The sequence below is a fragment of the Eurosta solidaginis genome, chromosome 2, assembly GCF_040869045.1.
Source record: "Eurosta solidaginis isolate ZX-2024a chromosome 2, ASM4086904v1, whole genome shotgun sequence".
In the NCBI taxonomy this organism is placed as follows: domain Eukaryota; kingdom Metazoa; phylum Arthropoda; class Insecta; order Diptera; family Tephritidae; genus Eurosta; species Eurosta solidaginis.
This window is the reverse complement of record NC_090320.1, coordinates 304687060-304713369: the sequence shown is the minus strand read 5'-3', so window position 1 is coordinate 304713369 and position 26310 is coordinate 304687060. Positions and strand designations below refer to the sequence as shown.

General features: G+C 37.4%; 1 protein-coding gene across 1 annotated transcript in view; it reads left to right on the top strand.

Moving 5' to 3' along the window:
- LOC137241907 (uncharacterized) overlaps nucleotides 1-26310 on the top strand; it is a 140580-nt gene that overhangs the window by 6190 nt on the left and 108080 nt on the right. The window contains exons 2-3 of the mRNA XM_067769260.1: nucleotides 12320-12578; nucleotides 23367-23566. Coding sequence (XP_067625361.1) covers nucleotides 12320-12578; nucleotides 23367-23566 — 459 coding nt within the window. The remainder of the gene's footprint in view (nucleotides 1-12319; nucleotides 12579-23366; nucleotides 23567-26310) is intronic.

Genomic DNA, 26310 nt, shown 5'->3' with positions numbered 1-26310 from the left:
TGAATGGCTCTCCTGGAAAATTGTGTTTTTTGAGTTATGACGACGTTGCAGCAAATTAGCGATATGTATATTACATTTAGTAGTCACAGAGGAAAATATTTAAGATTTTCAGTTCGATACGCGATAAACTGCGGGTATAGTACCTTTTTGGACGAAGCGAGCGAAACGCTTTGGATCTAGAACCGGATTTTTGATGGTATGGGGACTCCAGAATATGAGGCTAAATGTAGTCACTACACACCAGCACAATGTGGTAGAGTTGATAAGGCGAAATCAGACATCAAATGAAGCCAAGACGAGGCCAGGAAAAAGTGGGAAGAGGACTGAAAGATGAGAATTCAAAACCTAAGCCGAAACTGAAACCGAACATCGTGTTGTTAGTTTTTAATTGAAGCCGAAACTGAAACCGAACATCATGTTATCAGTTTTTAATCGATTAGTTATCGACGAGTTATGGATTTGTTGTTGACAATTTTTCTATTTGCTGCCGATATCAAAGGCTATCGATGAGTCATCGTGTTCTTATGAACGAGTTGTCTCTTTGTTATTGTAAAGTGCTACCAATATGTTATCGGCGTGTCTTCGATTTTCAATCAAAAAGTTATCGATGTTATCAAAAAGTAACGATTTGTAATTATTAATTATAAAAAAGGGATCGATGGCTTCTTATATGTTTTGGTGCGGTGATCAAGTCAATATTTACGTCCAAAGTGACGATGAGACAATATTCTTTAGAGTCGTCTAGCCAATGAGTTCCACTCACGGCGTGTGCGCTAAAGTTCGCTAAGCCAGTGTTATGGTATTCATGGTAGATCTCCCTTCCTGAACCCTGAACCTCCCATCGTCTCGATTTTTCTTTCTTCTGTTATTGTGTGGCTCATTATCACGATTTGGCAATAACACTAACGACTGGCGCTCTTGGAAATGTTCTCTCAGAAATGTAGAGAATAAAACTTTATTAGTAAAATCCAATTTAAGCACTTTTTGCGCATTCCGCCTGTAGCTCAAGAAAGGATTTTTGTGTACTGACCTTCCTTGCAGCGGTCAATGAGTGACGCGTAAGCTTGACAGAAGATGTGTACCCTAAAAATTTGATCCATCTACTTGATAGCGGTAAACGCCTTTTGCCTTTCAATTTCAATTTATTTAAAGAATAATTTATTAGTGGCTTAAGCTCGAAAAAATGATCTTTTATAGCACAACAGTTATATACAGGGTATGGACAGAATTGTATAAGTTTCATGAAGAGCTTAAAGCTTAAGTATTAACATTTCTCGGTTAAATCATGCACAAATGCTTAGAACTAACAAAACCAAATACATAATACATGTAAAATTGTTATATACATTCAGTACATTGTAAGAGAGCAAATCTTACGGAAAAATTTTAATAGTAATAAAAAATAAAAAATAAATGCAATCTTTTCTTAATGATCGTTTCACCAATAAGTAGAACTGTGCTGATATTATTTTGGATCTCTATCCATAGACGTAAATGCAATTTTCAGTGCGCATCACTCCTCGGCCTGAGTTGGTGCCTTAGGGTTGGCACTAACGAACTAAATGTCTATTATGAATCCGAACCCGGTAGTGCTATGTTACATGCCTCTGTTGAAGCGCTACAGTCCGACGCGTCGGGGCAATGCTTCGAGAGAAGATCTACCCTTCGGCGCCCATGTCTAAGTTGTTGTATGGGTACTGTTATTGTTGTAATCCAAAGGCGGCAATTTGAGCAATTGGGAGACGAAGTTTGCTCTATCAAACTAAAAGTTTAAGCGATGTTTTGCATTCCAAGTTCTTAAAGCCAAGGAAAAAAATTACTTTAAAAAGTCTTTATTTATTATTTTTTTTTATTCATTCTTTTCATTTACATACATATATCAAAACTTTTGTACATACATATGTATCAGATAAATGTAAGAAGTTTATTGTTAGATCAACTTTTCATGAGGTAGTAAGAGAAAAACAATTTCTTTTAATCAAAATAACATCTTAGTAAGAGCAGCAACGTACTCTTCCTGCATTTCAATTGTATGTACTGACGCTCTAAAAATGCTTAACGTATTAAGAAATATAAAAGAAAAACAGATCTGTCTTTATCCTTAAAAAGGTACAAAGTTGTATACTCCAGAGACAACGTCATCATTTAAATTAGGAGCTTCGTTGTAACAATAATACGAATTCGAATCCACGAGACATTTACACGTGTTAACCATTTATGGAAATTGAGATTTAATTCAAATGTGACGATTATTTCCTATTCTGTTTAAGTGAGCCAACACTGAGTCATTTTAGTACATAAACGCCAGGCTATAGCAAAAAATCAAATAAGGGAAGAGAAAAAAATGCACTTCATGCATATGTATGTATATACGGGTACACGCAGAAAAAACTCGCAATGAGAACAAGTAAGGAAATCTAAGTTCGGGCGAAACCGAATATTAATTACCCAGCTGTGTGAATTTAAAGAGCCTTTCTATGCTTTATTTCAAACCGGTCAGGACTCGATCGAGTTACGTCCATGTAGATCTTCAGATCTGCCATTATACATACTCATACCCGATGTAGTAGGGACAGCATCCGCCTATTCGCATACTATGCATTGCCACCCATCGCCATCCACGTAGCAAAGTAAAGATATTGGCCTTACAGCAAGTTAAGTTTCAACTCTTCTATCTTTAGATGAATTCTTTTTTAGCGACTTTTAAAAGCTGTTTGTAGAAAACTCACATTGGCTCAGCTGGCGTTGGTTCTCAATTTTTATACTCAGCGAGCTTTGAACACAGAGTATATAAACCTTGATTCGATAACGGTTGGTTGTACAGGTATAAAGGAATCTATATAGATATATTCTTTAATATATCAAAATCATCAGTATCGAAAAAAAATTTGATTGAGCCATGTCCGACCGTCCGTTAGCACGATAACTTGAGTAAATATTGAAATATCTTCACCGAATTTAGTACACCTTCTTATCTGGACCGAGAATAGATTGGTATTGCAAATGAGCGAAATCGGATGATAACCATGCCCACTTTTTATATATATAAAATTTTGGAAAACACAAAAAACCTGATAATTTAGTAAATAATACAGCTAGAATGTTGAAGTTTGACATGTGGACTAATATTGATACTCTTGATAAAAATTTGGCAAAATTTTTTAAGATGGGCGTGGCACCGCCAACTTCTGATAAAATCAATTTTCCAAATACAATTAATGATAAATTAAAAATCGTTGAACCTATCGTAACAAAAATCGGCAGAGAGGTTGCCTTTACTATAAGGAATGCTTTGAAGAAAAATTAAAGAAATCGGTTAAGGACCACGCCCACTTTTATATAAAAGATTTTTAAAATGGTCGTGGACGAATAAAATAAGCTATATCTTAGCGAAAAAGAGCTTTGTGTCAATATAATTTTACTTTCTAAATTGAATTATAACATTAAATTGGAAATCATTTAAATTTTTGAAAATGGGTATGGCACCGCCCCTCTTATGACTAAGAAATTTTCTGTTTCGGGAGCCATAACTCGAAGAAAAATTAACATATCGTATTTTCCTTAAAGCAGAAAATATTTCTAGTAAAAATGGACGGGAACGGTTAAAGACCACGGCAACTTAGATATAAAACAAGTTTAAAAGGGTCGTAGACTAGAATAATAAGCTATAACTTAGCAAAAAATAGTTTTGAGTCAATGATATTTCACTTATCAAGACATTTTTTTTTTAAACAGGCGGTGCCACGTGTTATGTAGAAAAGTAATTTATCTGAAATGAAATTTGCAATTGAAGCTCACGCTGAGTATATAATATTCGGTTACACCCGAATTTAGACACCTTTACTTGTTATAACTGGAATGGAGACGGGAAATTTATTTTTTTCGTATGAAGGGTGGCACATACATTTGTATTATCTCAAACCTTGATATTCAACATAACCAAAGCTCTTATGTAAATTATTTATGTTTATGTTGGCGAAGCGGAAATGTTTAAGTGACATGCAACCCAATAATTTTTAACTTTTTTTGTTTCATATTTCAATGCATCAATCAAAAACTCTCAAATTGCATAATTATGAAATTTAATGTAAAACAATCAGATCAGTGAAGAAATGAGAAAGAAATAAAATTAACAAGGCAATGTAGAGCAACTAAAACAATAAAAAAAAAACGTAAATAAACAAAGATAGCAACGAAATAATTTATAAAAGTTAAGTTGACCACAAAATGCGAAGCACGCCACCGGAAATTGAAGCAATTTCAAAAACAAAATTTTCATATTTGAGTCATTGCACGAACGTAAAATTTAAATTTTTTGTGATATGTTTGCCATGCAAAAGCAAACGTGAAACCTAAATACTCACATAAATAAAAACATTTATTATAGAAAAAATTAACTAACTCACAGCAAGCAAAAAAAGATTTTCTAAAAACTCGAAATGGCTTTTGAGGAGTAGCAGTGGTACTTTCATGAAGAATAACAATTAAAAAAAGAAAAATATAGAAATGATATGACATGAAATTTAACTAAAAACTTGTTTTTCGCATTTTTAGGTCCAAACATCTCAAAAACTAGTACAAATTTGAAAAAACTGGTATTATTTTCGTATTCAGCCTACTCGTTTTATGTAAAATTTGCTTCAACCAAACTTGCGACAAAATTATCATTGCCCAGTATTATTCTTATAAGTTTGCACCACTTTTTGGATAAAGCGGCTGATTTTGCGCTCAGCGAAAAAAACTGATTTAAAATGAAAAGCAAACCATTTAAATACTATGGCTTGTGTTTTTGTATTAACTATACGTCGGTGTTAGAATTTTTGTAAAAAAGTATAAAGAAATCTATACAGGGTAAATTTCTGCACAATCCCGGTATTCCGGGACTGAACTTTCAGAATTCCAAAATACCGGAAAGCAAAAATCTTGGAAATCGTCATCCCTAGTATTTACATATGGGATTCCGACCTCGAAGTAGTATCACTAGGTTAGGTTAGGTTAAGAGGGCGTGCATGGGTATTACCCACATTTCCACTCGAAGACATTTTTGTCTATTGTGAGTGCCCTCAGTTAGTGCTGGGTGGCGGCACATTCGTTTAACCCCATTACCTTCTAGTGGTCCTCAATGAACCACTTGCTTTCCCTGATGAACCCAAGTAGGAGCGAGACGTCCGCCTTCCCAACCTCGACCAGGCTGTCGAACAACCGTGCATCCAGAAATCTGAGTCTTCTTCTTTGAAGCCCCGGTGTTGGGAAAAAATCAATACTATATGCTTAATAGCAATTTTTATTTAAATTATTTTAGCGCTTCAAAAAATTATAGTTTAAACAAGAAAATTTTCCCAATGAATTAAAAATCAAAGGCAAAACTGCTTTCTCAATATTATTGACATGGATTGCTATGAAATATAAAAATTACAGTTTGAACAGCAAGTGTCTGTAACATCCTCTCCCCCGTTAAAATTTCACGGATTTTAACCAGCCACATCTAACTTTGCTAATTTGGTTACAGGCCGCTTAAATATTCCATATTTTGTTTTTGCGGTAGCCTATCTAACATTTCCATCTGCTGCTTGCATTACAGATTGAACGATCCCCTTTGGCCAATTATTTCGAGGCAAATTCGGATCTACTATAATGACAACATCATCAATTTTAATTGGGTCAACCTTTTGAAACCATTTACTTCGACGTGTTAAAGTTGGTAAATATTCTTGAACCGGACGCTTCCAGAAAATATCAGCAAAGTATTGTACCTTTCGCCAGTTCTTTCGCAAGTTGCAATCGGTCTCAGAAAACTTGCCCAAGGGTTTACTACCGCTGGAAGATCCAAGCAAGAAATGATTTGGAGTTAAGACTTCATCTTCTGTGTTTTCCAAATCTACGTAAGTCAGTGGTCTGGAATTTATAATACGCTCACTTTCCAGAAGCGCAGAATACAAAGTATCGTCTTTAAAAATATGATTTGTTATGATGTTGTAAAGTACTTTCTTCACGGATTGTATTAAACGCTCCCAACTTCCACCCATATGTGGTGCTGCTGGTGGATTAAAATGCCAAGTTGTTGATGAAGTAACAAACTTTTCAGCTATCAGTTCAAACTCCAATTCACAAACTGCTTTCCTTAATTCAGTTTCAGCGCCATGAAAGTTTGTACCATTGTCGCAATAAATCTCGATCGGTATACCCCTCCGCGCAATGAAATTCTGAATTACAATTGTGCAGTTGCTTGTTATCATATCTCTTGCAATCTCGATGTGAATTACCCTCACAGTGAGGCAAGTGAATAAGACACCCCATCGTTTTTTCTTGATGGCGAGCCACTTTGACTTGCATCGGTCCAAAGTAGCCAACACCAACATAAGAGAATGGACGTGCGAATGTGGATAGTCGGGACCGAGGTAGTGTAGCCATTTCTGGAACCGCTGGCATAGATGCTGTATTTCTGCAAAACTGACAAAGCCTACGCACTCTTTTAAGTTCCACTCGTAAACGAGGTATGTATAATTTTTGTCGGATTTCATTTAAGCAGGTATCATGGTGCATATGACGCAGCTCTCCATGAAAATGGCGAATTATAAGAGTCGTTCCATAATTGTTTTTTTGGCAAAATAATTCGTCGCTTTTATACGAAGTACATTATTTTCATTTAAATATGGCGAACACTTGAAAATAGGACTAGCTTTTTCAATATTGCGTTTTTGTTTCAGAGTAGCAATTTCATCCTTAAAAGTACTAAATTGTATTTTTCGATATATGTAATTTACTGCCATTGCTAATATTAAACTTTTATTTGGCATGTCGTAATCCTTGTTCATCTTTAGGGCTATCCTCTTCTTTAGCTTAAGATCAAACATGAAAATAGTAGCAGTAACTCGTAAAAGACGACTCCAGCTTGAAAATTTGTTCAAGTCCAGACAATTATCGTCGAAATTTTCCATAACGTGAACAAATGCTATATGTGGTCTTAATTCCTCCTTGGTTTCCATACTGTTCGTGATTTTTGAGGCCACGCAAACTCCGGTTGCCACAAGAAATCTGGTCCTGCAAACCACCTACTTTTCAAATCAAACTGGAAAGGTTTCTTCCATTTTGTTGCATCATCTGCAACGTTAAGCTTAGTAGGCACATATCGCCATTCTGAAAGCTTACTTACAAATTGTTTGAAGTTTCGAGGATTTAATCGTAGCCAAGAAAGGACGGTATTGGAGGCTGACCAAAAAGTTCTGCTATTTACCTGCAGATTGTGCCGCTTGCAAATCATATCACCTATTCGAACTCCTAGTACTGCGCCCATCAGCTCAAGACGAGGGATGGAAACTGGTTGTTTTGGAGCGACCTTTGCTTTAGCAAACACAAGGCATACATTCAGTCCAGAGGATGAGTTTATACGAAAAAATCCTACAGCTGCATATGCCAATTCACTGGCATCTACGAATATGTGCAGTTGAATATCTGAGTCTGAGTTTGTTAGGTACCATCTTGGAATTTTAACTTTTTCTATGTCGGGTAGTAGCTTCAACCAAATAAGCCACTTCTTAAACACTTTTTCGCTAATTTCATTTAACCAACCTTCAGTTGTTCTCCAGACTTATTGTAATATAATCTTAAGATAAATAACGTAGTGTGAGAGGAGACCTAGCGGATCGAATAAAGACATCAGAGTACGTAAGACATCTGTCTTTGTCGGTTTTTTATGCCCATTGAGAGTATCCTCATCCACTCGATACAATTTTAAGCAATAAGTGAATACATCACTCTCAGTAGACCACCACATACCCAGGATTTTTTCATTTCCCATTTCAGATGACTGATCCTTGATGGGTACAGGAGTTTCTTCTTCTATCTCTCCAAGACTTTTTAATACAGCTCTAGAGTTGGATTTCCAATTTCGTATAAAGAAACCGCCTTTTTTATGGATAAATCTAACTTCCTTTGCTAACCGAATCGCATCTTCCTCAGTATCCGTTCCGTCTAATGAATCATCTACGTAATGATGGTGCGTGATCGAGTCTGCGGCTCTCGGAAACTCACCTGCAAACTCTAATGCGTTTTTGATTTTAACATATTGTGCTGATGTTGGAGAGCAGGCTGCGCCAAACGTCATCACTTGCATTACATATACGTCAGGCTTTCTTTGAACCTCGTTGTTTCTCCAAATGAATCGTTGTGCGTTTTGGTCAGATTTTAGAACCCGCACCTGGTGAAACATTTCTTTTATGTCAGCACTTATCACGAATTTAAAAGTTCGAAAACAGAAAAGTACAGATAAGAGCGGAGTCAACAAGTCTTGACCCATAAGCAGCATGGAATTCAGAGGAGTTCCACGAACTTTAGCAGCTGCATCCCAAACAAGTCGAACTTTCCCAGGTTTGTTCGGATTAATTACTGTGAAAATAGGTAGATACCATATAATTCCACTATTTTCAAAAACTTCATCTGGAGAAAGTTTTCGGGCATATCACTTTTCAACTAAAGAAAGTATTTGCTGATTTATAATAGGTATATGCTCCGGACCCGACTTTCCCTCTAGACAAGTTAAGCGTTTCAAAGCCGCAGTATAACTGTTTGGAACTGTAGGTATATTATCTCGCCATAACAAACCTGTCTCAAAACGACTTCCTATTCTCCTTGTCGTTGATTGTAAAATTTTATTTGAGATCGACTGCTTTGCCTATATTTTCGAGTGAAAGGTAACTGGAAACAATTTCATGTAACCTTTTTAACTCGGATTCACTATCGCATTCTTCGATTTTATGGAAACCCATGGTGTTGTTTGTGGTTTCATTTCCTCCATGAATTACCCAACCAAGTCGAGTTTTAGATGCAAACGGTGCATATGGAAATCCTTCCCTAGTCTTCAAACTGTTGCATAAATATCCATTGTTGAGCCCAATAAGAACTTGTGGCACGGCATTTTCGTAAAACTCCAAAGGTATATCCCTCAAATGAAAATAGCATGACAAATCTTCCTTTGTGACACTTTTTACTGGAAGTGCTAAGTTTTTGACAGTGTGGGCGTTTAAAATATCATACTTCTTGGCATTCGGATGTCGCTTTGAAATTTGCAGGTTTACTAATTTAGAACCATCTTCATTTTGTGTAGTATCCGATGTCCATTTCAGGCACACATTTTTCGGTTCCCCTTTAAGATCTAATTTTTCGCATAAATTTCTCTCCAGGAGAGTAACGTTAGATCCGTCGTCTAGAAAGGCAAAAGTATCAACCTTTCGGTTGATATTATATAGTGTAACCGGAACTATTTTAAAATATGTTTTATTTCTACTTAACTGATTGGAATGAGCGGTAACAACTATAGATTTGGGTGCAAAATTATGCAGGAGCTTGTGATGCCTTGCTTCGCAGCCAATAATACTGCATTTTATCTCAGAGCAGCGAAAATTTCCATGCTTCTGCATACAAATTCTACACAACTTCTTCTGCTTCACCTGGTCCCACCTCTCTGAAAGCGTCATTGCGTTGAACTTCACACAATTCGTTGCTATATGGTTTACATTACAAATACTGCAGGTTGGCTTCAAATTCTCCCTTTCGTGGGTATGCAGACTTCCGCTAACTTTCAAAATACCTGGACTAACTTTAACAACAGTTTCCGAGACGTCTAGTAGCCATTTTGAGAATGAACAAATATCGGCTTATTCGTTTATACTGTACAATGCCCAATTCATTTTTATTTGAGGAGGCAGCTTATCAACCATCTCCTGAAGTAGTAGGGGATTTTTCATGTAGGACTCTAATCCAGATGCTTCAATTGTTGAACACAGGTTTCGGACAGTAACTGCGTAAGATACAAGCGTGTCTAATTTGTCAGCTCTTGGTGGTACTTCGGACCGAAGTTTACTCAACAAATCGTAGATGATAATTTCCGGGCGACCAAACATCATTTTCAAAGTTCGTATTACCTTAGCGACATTTTTTGGGATTAAAAGAAGAAAGCTTACCACTTCCAACGCTTTTCCTCTGAGACATTTCTGGAGTCGTAAAAGATTTTCAGCATCACGAAAATTACATAACTTATTGCTTTCTTGATACGAGCTGTAGAAAAGCGGCCATTCTTCCGGTTTCCCTGTGAAGATTGGAAGCACCTTTGCAAAGCTTTGGCGTATTGCAGGTTGTACATTGGTAAAAGGTTGGAGTGGCTGTGGTGCTTCTTTCTGAGATTGAACTTGCGCAACCCAAGCCTTTGTTCTCGATGCGGGTTCACTGCAGCTGCCTTTTCCTTCTGAAACTTCAACTTCTGTTAGCAATTGCATTCTCTTCTCGTGATATTGTTTTTCACGTTCCGCGCGCTCTAACTCCAAGCGTTGTAGCTCTAAATTTATTTTCCGTCGATTCGAACTTGATTTTGAGTTCACTACAGCCGTTTTTGTTGTCCTTACACTTCGCGCTGACCTTACTTCCTCGCTCTCCCTGCATTTAATGCACTTCCAAGGATGGGTTCAGAAGTCACTCCGGCGCAGTTGTAGTGATTCCAGGTATCACATACGTCGCATTGGACCATCTCGTCAGTATCGCCATGATTGCAAAGAGTACAGCTTTGGCAATTTGTTTTCGGAGGCGTACGAAACATTTTTAAAATTCACAATTTGCGCGGCGTATATTGAAATTAATAAAACGATATAATTAATAATATATAATTTTTTGAAGAATATTGGGAAAAAATCAATACTAGCAATTTTTATTTAAATTATTTTAGCGCTTCAACAAATTATAGTTTAAACAAGAAAATTTTCCCAATGAATTAAAAATCAAAGGCAAAACTGCTTTCTCAATATTATTGACATGGATTGCTATGAAATATAAAAATTACAGTTTGAACAGCAAGTATCTGTAACACCCGGACATCGCCAGAGAAAGTGGTAGGTGGACTCCTTTTCCTCCTCATCCTGACAGCTTCTGCAGAGGGAGCCCTTTTGGTTCATAGCCAGTTCGCTGCCCTGTTCTCATATTCCTCGATTGTCCCCACCTTTCCTAGCTATCTCATCTGTGAGTTCATTCCCTTATATACCGCTGTGCCCAGGGACCCAGCAAAGGGAGGCATTGAGATGACTTATAGAAGTCATCGAGGCTCGACAACTCTGCACATTATCCAATTTTATCATGTTGGACTTTAATGCCCTTAAGTCGGCTTGGCTGTCAACAAAGATTGTTACGTCGGTGTTGGAGACCGCAATATCTTGAAGCAGCTTTGCTGCGTTGTGTAAAGCTTAGACCTCGGCCTGGTATAGACTGCATGCGTCAGGAAGTCGGAATGATTGGCTTAACTGTATATGTGTTGAGTATATCCCAGCTCCATTCACAGGCATGCCAGCCTTTGTACCTTCACGGCCCTCTGTTGATTACTCTTTTTGTCCAGTGCCGTCCACCAGACCAGAGCTCCATATGTTAGTATTGGTCGAATGACTGTGATGTATATGCCATGAATGACATGTGGTGCCGGTCTCCAGTTCCGTCCAAATGCCCTCTTGCAGGTAGTATCACTAACTTCATTGGGGAATATTTCTTCGATTTTTAGGGCGGGATTGCTCATTCTAGAAAAAATTGTCTATTATTAAAGAAATTTTATGAAAAGAAATCATTGTCATTGAATTTCTAAACTTTTTGATAATACAAAAACAATTGCATTCAAAAATGCGAGAATTCTTTCAAAATACTTTTATTTACAATTCGATTTTTATCATCCAACTCAATTAAAATTCATTCATAATTATGTCTGTCGCTCACACAGGTGCCGAGTGCATCAAATAAATAATAATAAATATAAATAAATTCATTAACAAGACGTGTGAGTAAATCCATTTGTAAGAATGTATGTGTATGTGTGTGTGTGTGTGTGTGTTAGCCCTTCGCATCAATAATATTTACCACAACCGAAGGCAGATATAAAGAAAAGTAATTATTATAATTGCAGGCGATATGCAGGCAACTAATTGAAGCAACAACAATCATCTTAAGGTAGCCAAAGTGAAATCAAAATAATCAAAATAAAATAAGAAAATCTCAACATACACACGCACACACTTTGCTGCTGAGTGCAGGTGTGTGGATGTGAGTGCTTATGCACAACAAAGTAGAGTGGAATCATCTGTGAATGCGACGAGACAGCCGCATTGTTCCGCTTAATTATCGTCAAAAATTAACGAAATGCAACAACCACAACAACAACGTCATCAACAAAACATATGTAAGGCGCAATGCAACTGCGCAAGCGCGCAACTCAACATTTGACTGTAGCCGCATCGCTCATCATCTTTTAGCGGATAATGTGAGAAGAAATTTATAAACAAACTCAATTTGGAAGCCCGTTTGGATGCGGCTGAGCTTATCGGCGCAAGTGGATATCTCTGTAACCATCCTCCTGTCACTGTCAATACAAACTCATTTGTTTTCGAAGGTGCCGCTGCAGTCGCTATTAGTTTTACGTCTGCTTCTTCTGCTGCTTTTGAGTTTGACGTTCTTTATTCTTCTTTCTTAATGGATGGAAGCGCGCAGGTTGATGCGCCGCATGAGATTTCGCTGCAAAATTTGAATGCCCTCACCTTGATTGTGTTCTATATGCAGTGAATTATGTGCTTCATTTGTGCACTCACACAAACATACAAACTATTATTACTTACATACCTTCAATCGTCTGCTTTGTAAAGCATCTTTTGTGTTTTTGGTATACAAATCTTTGGTTCAGCTCAGCTCATTTAGAATGCATTTACAGTTGCAATGAAACGTCAATCAAAATTTGCTGCCAACTGCACCTGAATATTCCTCAATTCATTTATCTTCTTTTCCGTTTTTACCTTTTTCCCATCTTTTCTCATCATCAGTTGAAATCATTCACTTAGGCTTTTGTGAAAAAAAAATTTTTTGGTTTTTTTATTTTATTTAAGAAATTAGATCCTAATTTGCTGCCGCATTCGATTAAGGTACCCTTTGAGGTTTTCATTATAATATAATTTTACATTTACATACACACATACGAACTTATTCAAAATAGATAGTAATTATGCATAGACTCGCACTTGTATAGAAATATATAGACAAATTAAAAACAAGTGGGTAATTCCATGGCGAAACAACAATTTGTTGTCTTTCATATACATTTTTTTCTGTGACTTTTTGCTTCGCCCACCCCACCACGCCGCTAAATCTAATGATGGAGGCGGTTAACTCACTTATTTCCGCAACATTGTGATCTCGCAGTTAAGATACTTCCATTCTTCATCATTCGGTAGACCTCAGTCTGAAGCGAATGCTACAATAAATTAGGGCCATAGTTGTTGTTGTTGTTGTTGTTGTATTAACGATAAAGACACTCCCCGAAGGTTTTGGGGAGTGTTATCGATTTGTATGGTCCTTTGCCGGATATAGATCTGATACGTTCCGGTAACAAAGCACCATTAAGGTACTAGCCCGACCATCTCGGGAACGATTAATATGACCACATTAAACCTTCCAGCCCATACCGCCCCCACCCCCTAGTTCCATGAGGAACTTGGGGTCACCAGAGCCTCGCTTGCTCAATATGTGTATGATACATTGCAACAGGATTCCCCTCGCGTAGGTGACTTTGAAGCAATAAAGCTTTGTATTGCGCTTATCAACCCCTTGATTCCCCAGGGCCACACTCAAGGACTAATTCGCTACGTCATTCATCTTCTCCGGTTTAGCGGAAAACACAGCATTACCTTTTTTGGAATCCCCAAGAGAGCCAAAGTCTCTTTGACCTATCACAAACTAAATCCTTCATTCTTCTTCTTTTCGTGGCTGGCGGAAAGTAGCGTATATGCAAGCCCCAAAACCGCTGAGCCACGTAGTTGGATGCTATGGAGTTCGGCTTAGTGCTCATAACATCGAAAAAGTGCCTACTTTATTTGGGGATAAACACATCTGAAAAATTAGAAAATTTTTTCTTTACGACGACCATTTACGGCCGATGATTTGGGGTGTATACCTGACCTGTCGAGAAAGTAAACACTTCCTTACACTTACAGTTTGTAGGAGAAATGTAGCACAAATTGAAAGACAAACTCGGCCTTAATATGCTCGAAAGTACGTCGCGCTAAAATATTTGTTTATTACTACTGCAGTAAACGGTTCTTAAGCTCCAAGATATATCAAAGATACAACGACTGCTTTCTGAAAGAAATGCGCCGGATTACCAGGAGAAGAACACTTTATATTGAGCCGGAGTCGCATATGACTCCTGGACGAAGTTATTAGAATTGTTTTCTTTTGAAACCTTTACTTTATATCCTTACTACGTACTTTCAAATCCATCAATTGTCTTCCGGCTCGATCATCGAATTGATCTTTTCAACATAACCTTTTTTCAGCAAAAGCCAGCGTACAAAATTTCACTGCTTTGGCTCTCCTCTTGCTATGTATTAAGCTAAATACAAATTCTTATAATAAGTAGTCCATAGAACAGTTTTGTTGTTATTATATGTTCGATTATGAGAAACTGACAGGATATTGTAATTGATCTCTCGTAACTGATCGTGCATTTGTAATTTGGCAATCTTATCCCATACGACGGCCCTTTTCATGCACTCATTATGCAATTATGTGCTCGTATTTTTATGCTCTTATAAATACAACAAAAATGTATGTAAATTCACTTAAATGTGTTTGTACTGTACATCAATGCTTAAAGGATGAACCGGAAAACCTCAATTTTTTCTCTTGTTTTTTTTTTTTGTGTTTTTTTTTTTTTTTCTGAGGCGAATGTTTGCCGACGAACGTCAAATTAACAATCATTAATCAATTGCTTGCAAACATATTTAGTCGATCATTTGTGCATTCACGTATGTTTTTATATATTTATGAATAATATAGTAAAAATGAAATCAATTGCAGTCAAGTTAATGTAAAAATAGAAAATAAACGAACGAACAAACAACTCACCGATCGACAAATGATCGATGGAACTGACCACATGACGCATTTTCACACCTCTTGGACGCGAAAATTTTAATTACATGCAACATATGGGGCACTCAAAATTATTTTAATTCACACAAGGGAAGACCAGTTCTGATGTTAATATTTGTATGTGTTAGTGTACGTGCATTCATGTGTAAGTGTAAATGAGTAACGAACCGAAACCAAATTTTAAACGAAATCGAAATTACGCCATCGAATTGGTGTGGATGAGTCTGAATGTGTAAAATGGTAAATGAGCTCAAATGCGCATTTTATCCTCTGCTTAAAATATATATCGTTAGCTTAATGTGAAAATGTGCTAAGTCAACTTTTACGATTTTTACAGGAGACGAAAAAAATGAATAACTTTTGAAATAACCTTCTTTTTTCAAAACTGTGAATGAGGATACCTTAATTGCAATACTTTTGAGTGTAGAAGCTTTGAGAAAGATAAATAAAAATCATTTATGCCAACCCAGCAGCTATTTTATGACTTAGCACAATTTCCGCACTCATAACAAATTTTTTCTCCTCACTTAGCACTTTTTACTCAATATGTTTTCCCATCACTCCTCACCTTCAATGATTGAAATAAAACACTAAAACTATATATTTCACAAAAAATGCAATTTATTTATCAAACTATTCTAACGGTTCTGATCTGGACTCGTTTGCCGCATGATGCGCAGGTCATAATTCAAACAAATGTTGTGTTGTGTCTTATTCCAAAAAGACAACTGCCACATACTTTATCTACAAACTAAATACTAAATCTCTTAATCGTTTTCAAGAGAGTAAAAACTTGAGTGTAATTTTCAACTCCAAACTCTCTTTTTCTAGTACCATTGACTTCGTTGTTTCAAAATTTGTCGCAATGTTTGGGTTCAATAGACGTAAGACCAGTGACTTTAAGGACCCTATGACGTTGAAGGCACTTTATCTATCCTTGATCAGAAGTCGTCTTGAATATTGATCAATAATATGGAATCCTTTCTATGAATATACCGCCTATAAAAATGAGAGAGTTCAAAAAATTTTTACAAAAATTGCTTTACGTATGCTTCACTGGCCCGACGGCCTCTCATCATATACCAGCAGGTGCAAATTGCTTGGTCTTCAGGCTTTGCACGACCGAAGAACTTGTATCTCACTCAAGCTTGCCTATAATGTAATGAACTTGAGCATAAATTGCTCCGATCTATCTAATTTGTTCATTCCATATATTCGACTGCGTGATCTTCGGCATAATAGACTATTAATCGAAATAACTCATAAAACGAATTATGGTATGAATAAACCTATAACTAGGACTATACATCTAGCAAATCGATTCTTAATTTTAATAACAGCTTATATAAGTTTAAGCTTGAATTGTTTTCTACTTAAACTAGTCTGTAGCAAAGCATTTATCAAACACCAAAGGTATCAATTGGGTGAATCCAATTTCAAGGGGTTGTGTAGGCAACACTCTCAAGGGGTTCCCAGCTCAATATATAGCTTTTCCAACCCAATTGCCAACCTCACCTACCCGTGGCGAATTCTGTTTCATTGACAGACGAGGCTCTGGTGACCCATGGAACTTGGGGGTGGGGAGGACGGGATGTCCTAGAAGGTTTAATGTGGTCATATAAATCGTTCCCGAGATGGTCGGACTAGTACCTTAATAGTGCTTTGTTATCGGAACGTACTGGATCTATAAGCGGCAAAGGACCATCAAAATCGGCCCAAAGCATCCGGGAAGTGTCTTTATCGTTAATACAAAAACAACAACAACAACAACAAAGCATGTACTTTTAGACTGAATGAATTAAATAAGTAAAAAAAATGCGCGCACAAAGAAATGACTAGTATTCAGATTGATATTATTGACTGGTTGAGTTAGCACATTTTTTTTAAACAGTTGACGGCTTAGGAAATTTACACATCATTGCTAACAGCACGTAAAAATTAAAAATTAAAATATTTTCTTCTTGTTTCAGTTTTAAAACTGCATTAAAATACATTTTTTCAAAAAAAGTGACTTAGCACATTTTCACATTAAGCTAACGATATCAGACTTTATATAAGAAGTTTTCCCAAGGTTTGTTAGGGTATGTATGTATTACTAGTGGAGCTCATAAATATCAAAACGGGTAAGGGTAATGAAGTTTTTTTTTCGCTACAGTTTGACTTGATTCCCTTCATAACACCCTTAGCTACTTAGAGAATGTTTGCAGTTGCTCCCGATATGGGAGAATACAGAATGAAAGCTCATGAATAGCCACTGACGGTTTATAGGAGTGTTATCCATTTCTTATCGACGAGTTATCGGTTTGTTATAGGTGTGTTATCGGCGTGTTATAATCGAGTTTGTGATCCGCTTCCGAAGTGTTATGAATTAGCTATTAATAACAAAGGCTATCGATGAGGATTCAAGGAGTGATAAGCGCAATACAAAGCTTTATAGCTTCACAGCTTCCGCACCCCATTGTCTACCTCACCCAACCGAGGGGAATCCTGTTACAAATATGAATGTAGCATACACATATCTAGCAGACAAGGCTCTGGCGTATTGAGTTGTTCCCGAAATAGTCAGCCTAGTACCTGAATGATGCTTGTTACCGGAACGAGCTGGATCTATATCGGGAAAAAGACCATCAACATCTACAATATATGAGTTATCGATTTTTTATCGGCGAGTTATCGGTTTGTTTTTGAAAAGTTATTTTTTAATTATCGTAAAAGTATCTCTATATTTTTAAAAAATTGTTAAAGTTATCGAGTTGTTATTAGAGTGTCACCAATTTGTGACTGAGTATAATTATTCTAATTATATTATCGATATGTTATTGAAAAGTTATCGACTTATTATGTGTGGGTTACCAATTTATTATCGATTTCTTCTCCACTTCTTACTATCGACGACACATCGGTTTGTTTCCAAGCTTCAATAGGAAATCGATGATACGTATGTAACGCGTCGATAACAAGCCAATAAGTAGACAAAAAAGCCGATAACAAACCGATAACTCGACAATAAATAATCGCTATCGATAATAAGCCGATAATAAAACCGTATCTTGTCGGTATCGGTTTTTACAGATAGGAAGATGACAAAGTTCTTCTCAAACATCCCGCAACAATTTGTCTTTTGTAAAGTTACTTCAGAGGAGTTTTAACTTTAACCCCTGTGCTCTAGTTAACTTAAAAACATTAGTTTTCTAGATGTACTCCTCTATGTTTTACGTCTAACCTTACGTGTATTTGATACTCACGCATTTTTTACCTGAAGCTCATAATCAAATTAATTTGCTCTCGGAACACACTATTCGATTGAACACTGCTGAATATGCATCAAAAATAAAATTTAAATTAAAAGCAAGAAATCCGATTATGATTACAGCAACCCAGCCAAACGGGTTGATTTTGGCCAACCCATGCAAAGTGATGCAAAGTTCTAGAAAATTTCCCATGATCAGGACTCAGCTCACCTCGTCGTAGTCGCTTAAGTATGCATTTTAACAAATATATGAGAATAACAGACATCTACATACTATATAAGTCTGTACTATGTACCAACCTACTCAAAGCCATTGGTGCGTATATGGATATGGTTGGCATTATGGTCATGTTGTGTCTATGTTTGGCCTTTTGCCAAAGCCCTCTTCAAATATGTTTAACCCAACAAGCCAAATAAGGATTGGGAAGAGGCGTGAAGAAGAATATAAGTAAAACTCATCTGCCTTAGCAAAATTGTTATTTACTAACAATGCATATAGTTTATTTTAATAGGCTATGTCATACCGACCATAAAGTGAAAAGGTAAAAGTTACGTCTTCTATATCTGTGCAGTTCGTTTACCACATCACTGCTGGGATTGCCTTTTGCAAAACTTATTGATAGATGTTGCCGAATGGAGTTAGAGTCGCTCTATTTCATACATAATAATAACAATGATAACTTGGCAAGATATACTTTCGAAACTCATCTTGAAATTATCCAGTGGTAGTCCCGAATTATCACTGATAACAATGGTATTGACGTTCTCCTGAAAAGTTTCCGAAATGATCCCGTAATCCCGAAGAGATGCCGAAAAACACGAGTCAGATATCGCGAGTTAGGCTCGAAAACAGTTAAAAAATTATCCAGAGATAGCACCAAAACGAAACGGAAATAGTCCGAAATTGATGGGGGAAAATCGAAAAACGATGCCGAAACCAGTTCGGAAGTGGATTCCGATAATGATTCCAAAAACAATGCCAAAACAGTTCTCAAATCATGCTAAAACAATTGCGAACATAAATCAAGAATATTCCCGAATTTATTCTGAAAATAATTGCCAGATGATCCCGAAATAATTCCGACATTATACCAGAGACAGTCACAATGATAACGTCACGATTCCGAAAAAAAAACCGAATTGGTCCCGAAATCATGCCGAAAAGGTTTCAAAGTAATTTGGAAGAAAATTCTGAAATTATCCCGAAACAATCCAGATATAGCCCTTAAATGATCCGAAAACAATCCGGAAATGTTACTCAAACTGTCCAGAAAGTAATCCGGGTTGTAGAAACTGTAATTGCATGCCTATCGAGCTCTGCTGGTTGACTGGGTTATTGAATGAACATCACAGCACGGTTGTACGATTGTACTCTTTGTGTAGCTTTCTTTTGGCCTCTAATATGTTAAACATCTTCCACAAGCCCAAAAACAAAATGCTAAATTAGATTTTTAATTAAAATAATTTCGTATGCAATTTAGATAATCGCGAGCAGGAGTACGCACACACACAGCTACAAGGAACATGTTTTTTGCAAATCGCATGCAAGCGACGCTTACCTTTTCGCTTGTTCCCTTCAAAGTGGATGCAACAATATTTTTCTGCGTATGATCGGTGCAAACTATTGTTTGTTATTGTTGCTGTTTTGGTCATCTTAAATATTCGTTTAGACATCGTTCAGACAAGGCAATGAGTTGCCTGTAACCGTGCTTTTCTTGTAGCTATAAAGCAGGGCTATTCATTTCATAGCACAATTGTGCCTTCTCAATTCACACGCATATAGCTGCAGACATTGGTGCTTTATCGGTAACCGTATCGGTAACCTTATAACAGCTGATTCGACCAACCTTATGGGAATCATTGCAATCGATTTTTGGTGCCGCTAAGGTCGTAGCCGTATCGTATCCAACCAATTGGTTTTTGGTTTACCGTCGTAACGATAAACAGCTGATTACGTTAGGGATACGGATACAGCGATATGACATACGGCACCAATGACTCCGGCTTATGATTCGCTCTGTCGTCGTTAATTGGGTTAGTTGTCGCTTGGCACTTGGCGTAGCAATATCGATGGTGGTTATCGGCTGATTGGTATCAAAATATGTATGAAAAATTATGCGCGATACATACGCTCCCTGTTAGCTCGTTGCTTGCTAGCAGTGTTGCCAGGTTAGCCTTTTCGAGGCTAGATTTAGCCTTTTTTTTTTTTGCCTTTAGCCTAGAAATTTTGGGTTTAGCTTCGTGACTTTTTTCTAGCCTTTTTTACTCCGAATGTATTTTTAATAATTTCTAAAATAAAATAATTTCAATAGTTCCTGTGAACACCTAATACCTAATAATATGAGTTCTCTACAAAAGATTAATTCTTTTTCTGCTGAAAATTCGTTGAAAGTTTCAAAGCCAGATTTATTTTCTTACTTTTAAAAAGAAAAGTATAGTTATTCTTCAAGTCAAATAGCATTAATAGAGCTACAGTGGCGAAAACTTATAACAATACAATGGAAAAATGTACACTCCACCATGGAATTTTGGTCGGAAGTCCGAGAACATAAAAATGCATTGAACGAACCTCCTTTTTTAGAACTTGTCGAAATCATATTTAGTTTTTTAGTATTACCACTCAGTAACGCGGAGGTTGAAAGAATTTTTAGTGGCATGAAAATTCTGAAAACTAAATTAAGGAACAAACTAAAAATTAAAATGCTTAATGCGCTGCTTAATATTAGATGCTCGTTAAAACGCTTATCTAAATGTTGTAATGACTTTGAAATTACCGATGATCTCATATCTATGGTAAATAGACAAACTTTATACGCAGACTTAAGCTCTTCTGATTCTTCAGATGGGGAATATTTTATATAAATAATTAGTTTGTAATATTTTGTTTATGTATATACACATATGCAATCATTTAAAGTAATTCCATGTGCTAGTCAAGGAAAATGTGTCTGATATGTTTTGAAACAAGAAGTTATGTTTAAGTTATGTTTATAAGTTTTTATTTACAAATGTGTAAACTAAAATATAAAGAAAAATTTAATGAATTAACCAAAAAAATTTCTGGCCGTTTTTTAGCTTCTTTTTTTTCTAAATTTAGCTTTTTCTAACCTTTTTTTTTTGCCAATCTAGCTTCTTGTTTTGTCATCACCTGGCAACACTGCTTGCTAGTAAGCGACCACTGATGACCTGATACGAAACATTCATTCTCTCTCTCAATTCGTTTCCAGGTATGGGGCTTGAAATCAAAATGCTATAGAGTTGCCTAAAATACGCAAAAAAAAAGCACTCCAAGAAATCCGATCGGTTTCATTATTTTCAAATAAATCAGCAAGTAAGCTGATAAAAACTTATTAAAATTTTTAAAAAAGGCAAAGTTTTGTAGAAATATTTTGTGGTAGATAAGTGAAAAAATGTGAAATAATATATTCCGATTGCGTTGCTTTGCTTTGTTGCTCTGGCACCGCCATAGGATAACAATGAACGGCTAGCACATTTTTCACTTTGATGCGACCAAAACGTTTATGTACATACATATGTATGTCCACATACACAAAAAATGTATAAGAAATTGCGAAATTAGATCGCTTGGTGAAGTATCTGCGTTGTCGTCCGCAAAAGGCTGTTAATTTAATATGTTGCGTTAACCTATACAATATATAACCTATACAATTTATCTCAGCTGTCAAAAATGGAATGTCGCAACGCTCCACAAAAACATGCCCTTTATGCATCCATTTACATCAATGCGAAGACTAAGAAGCTGACTTTTATATCAATCGAAAGTTGCTACCAAACCCCGTTTCGTGTGCAGCCCTTCGATGAAAGGTGTTGTCACTGATAAATTTTCCACGGGTGAAAAAGGGTTATTTTTTTCTTCGGATTTGTAATCCTTACAAAAATTTGAGTTTTTTGATATCCCATTTGACAATCTTGAGTAAATTTTCGGTGAAAATCATAAATTAAACCTTTACATTGTAAAATACCCCATAGTTATTCTGAAATGCCCAAATTTGATTTTAAGCATGATGGCATCTATGGCCAATATTATAAAAAAAAGCACATTTTCAGGCGCTCTCAGAGAGCGAGAAGTTTCATATCAGGTCATCAGTGTAAGCGACTAAATGAAAACTCAATTCACCCGCACGATCATCGCTACGATTGCGCTCTCACTAATACAGGTGCACTTTCAGTTTTGAATAGCCTTGCTATAAAGATACTCCCCAAATACTTTGAGAAGTGTTATTGAAGTTGATGACGCCTTGCCGGATATACATAGATCCACTACGTTCCGGTAAAAAGCACCATTAAACTACTAACCCGACCATCTCTAGAACGATTTAATAGATCACATGGTACCTTCGAGTGAAGCTTTGTATTGCGCTTTTAATCGCGCTCTTGTACAAACAAACAACGAGCAAGAGGCTGCCGAGAAATAAGTCTTCAAGTACAAACCCTGCCTTAGCGATTTTGCTTTTGTTGTGGTAGGTGAAGCACCAACAATTTTTGTATGTATGATATGTTTGTTTGTGTGTATTCATAGTACTTCGTTTCTCAAGTGAGCGGGCGTAACGCCAGGGCGTTTACTAAAACTACAACAACAACATAAACCAAATTAGCAGCAACAGTAGATTCAGCAGCAGCAGCTACCACAAACACTACAACAATAACAATAAAAAAGAATTGGGCAACAAATTTTTTAGTCAATTGCCACTTATCACGTAAATATTGCTTCCATATGCCGGTTAGGAACACTGCATTAACCTCGACTACGAGAGATGGATGCGCAGGCGGTCAATTGAGCCAAACTAAGCGAATAACAGCAAGGTCAAGAGCGACGCGTTCGTGTGTTGCCAACAATGAAGAAAATATTTAAATTGATCATCTCCACTTAATAAAAAATACAAGAAAACTGGCCAAGCTTCGATGAGCAGCAGCAGCAATAGAAACGGTATTGGGAGGAACAGAAACGAGAGCTGGAACAGGAGCAGAACAAAAGCGGCAGCTTTGCATTATTTTGATTTATTTATTTTCTTTTTTGTGTTAATATTTTGTAATATTTTTTCGATGGCTGCCGCTTTTTGCAAATATTCATCTCGCAGCTTTGAGCGATTTTCATAATTCACCATTCCATGTTGCACAATCGTGTGGCCACTGTTATAGCCATTACTTACAGCCTTGCCTGTTGTTGTATCAAGTGCTGCGCACATTCAGCTTCTGCGTCTGTGACATGGTTTGCTGGCTGTGGCTGTGGCTATTGCAGCAGCGCTAACGCCCATTCGATCATCGGCAATCGGAAAGATCATACGGCCAACAATGGAGTTCGACTGAGATTCCCATGGAAGCCATTGACTAACGCGAGCAAAGGCTGTGCATGTAATTAAGGTAACATGTTGTAGTTCGGACGAGGGCGAAGGCTCTTTGTGCATGAAGCGTAAGTCAATGATCTGTGTGGATGGTGGGAATGCAAAATTTATTCTAAATAAATGGCGTGCTATTTTGACTTCGGCATCTTCTTGTTTTGCTCATTTAAATTTGGTGCACATCTGTACTTTTAGGAGGCTGTGCTGGTTTTAATTAATTTTGTGGGAAAGAACATGCAAATTTTTAGCCTAGTTGAACTGTATTAGGCATACTTGAAGTGGAAAAGTTACAACTTGTGAAGAAAGACAAGGCAAACGGTTACCTAAGTTTCTCTCCAGCACTTCTAGTGATATGATGGATAGGATAGGATAGGTTAGGTGGTAGCTTCCCTGATAAGGATAGCTCACTTGGACAACACGAAGGTCCGTTGTGATACCACATACACCAAAAATAACGGTGACCTAGATCCAGCTACTTAGAGAATCGTTGGGTAGCAACGATAAAGCTCCGAATGATACCGATCTCAACTTTGGATATATCCTCGGGAGATCCAAGTGAGTCGCGACCGAAGTACTTTCGCCTAATTCTGGCAAAAGCTGGACAATCAAGCATAAAGTGATTTGGTGATTCCACCTCATCATCCTCCATACAGCTGCAGCAGGATGGAGTTTCCAGTATATTGAGACGTACCGCATGGATACCCATGGGACAGTGCCCTGTCAAAACCCCAATGACCATTGATAGGTGAGCCTTAGTGAACCCAATTATTTCAGCAGACCTCCTGCCATCCACTTTCGGCCAGAAAGATCTTGCTACCCTGCAAGACGTGGTATCCGCCCAACGTTTGCTGAGCTGATTCGAGGCCCAGCTATGGAGGAGCAATCCACAGGTGGCCAGCGGGATCCCGAAGTCCCTACAGCCATCTTCATCCGGTTCAGTTGTACCGATGCGGGCTAAGAGATCCGCTTGACAGTTACCCGGGATATCAGTATGGCCCGGGACCCAGATAATCTTAATTGTAAAATAATTCGATGCAATCGCAAGCGAGGTCAGGCACTCCCAGACCACCCTCGATCGCACTGTAGTTGAGCTCAAGGCCTTGATAGCCGATTGGCTATCAGAGTAGATGTTAAATTCCCTAACCGTGGTAGCACTGGATAGCATTCCATCCACCGCATCCTTAATCGCAGCAATTTCCGCTTGGAATACACTGCAGTGATCAGCCAACTTAAATTTGCGGCTTAAATTTAGCTCTTGACAAAAGACCCCCCCCCACCAACCTTTCCATCCAGCTTTGACCCATCCGTGAACAAGTTAACCGGTCCCATGCCCCAGATAATTCCTCTTCCCCAATCCTCTCTCTCTGGAATAACTGGGGTGAAGGTTGTATAGGGAGCTGTTATCGGCATACAGTAGTCCGTTCTGTCCGGGATGAAGTCGAAACTGGTAAGAAGGCTAGAGTGTCCGCGGTCAGAAAGTCTATATCCCATATCACGAAGCCTGACCAACGACCTTGCCGCGGCCGCCTTTCCCGCAATATCTACTGGGTATATGTTCAGCATGACGTTCAGTGCCAAGGTAGGCGTTGTTCTGAGAGCGCCACTGATACCGATCAGCGCCGTCCGTTGCACTGACACTAACATTTTGGAGGTGCTCGCCGTGTCCAGTGCTTTCCACCAGACCAGCACCCCATATAGCAGAATCGGTTTGACCACCATCTCATAAAGCCAGTGTACTATTCTTGGCGAGAGTCCCCATCTCTTTCCGATAGCTCCTCTGCAGCAGTACAAGGCAATGGCGGCCTTCCTGGCCCGATCTTCCGCATTGGGTCTCCAGGACAGTTTCTTGTCCAAAACAATCCCCAAATATTTAATATGATATGATGGAACTTCTGAGGCTTACTGAAAAAAGTCTGGACTCCATTACCAATGCATAACACTGCTATTGTCAGACTTACTTCAAAAATAGGCACGTAGCTTGAATAAAGATGAGCTATTCCATCTTAACCTTCTTCGATGCTATAATAAGAAGATAATAACTAATAATTAGAATACAGCTGCCTCTTTTTGGAGGGATCGATCAAATCTGTCATATGGGTCACTTTAGATCCGTCAGCTTAAACTGAAATGTCTAGAAACTGAACGAAATCAACGTTTTCCAATGTTATTAAGAAATAAAATCTTTTAGATTGTATCAAAGACTATTATTTGATAAATGTGGGCCTGCCTTTTTGTATATATGGTTCATTAATATGGAGCAGCATACAACTGTGTTCATTTGTATGCTCTTTCCAGAGATTCAAGTCCCGCAGACTAATGACATCTAGGGAGAGTTTTGCTTTTATAAGAAGATCCATCGATGCCATAATGTATATCACGGCTAGGGAGTCTATAAGGCGTGATCAAATCGTCCCTGTCATCATGCTCTTTAAAGCAGTGACTAGTTTTTAAAGTCCCACCAAGTTGATATAAAACATACAGTCTCAACAGGCTAGGAAAACTCCGCATGAAGCAAATAAACCAAATCTATTCATCTTTTTTAATTTTATAGTATATAGGTAGCTATGCAAGCTGAAAAAACCCCTCATATCACACGCACTTAATATTCTAAATATGAATTACTCTTTTTGAAAAGAAACTAGAAAGCCAAAAGATCAGCAAACACAAAAAGACTGTTAAAATATAAATGGTTTGATAAAAACGTCCTTTTTGCGTATTCCTCAACACATTCATACATATTAATACCTACTGGATAAT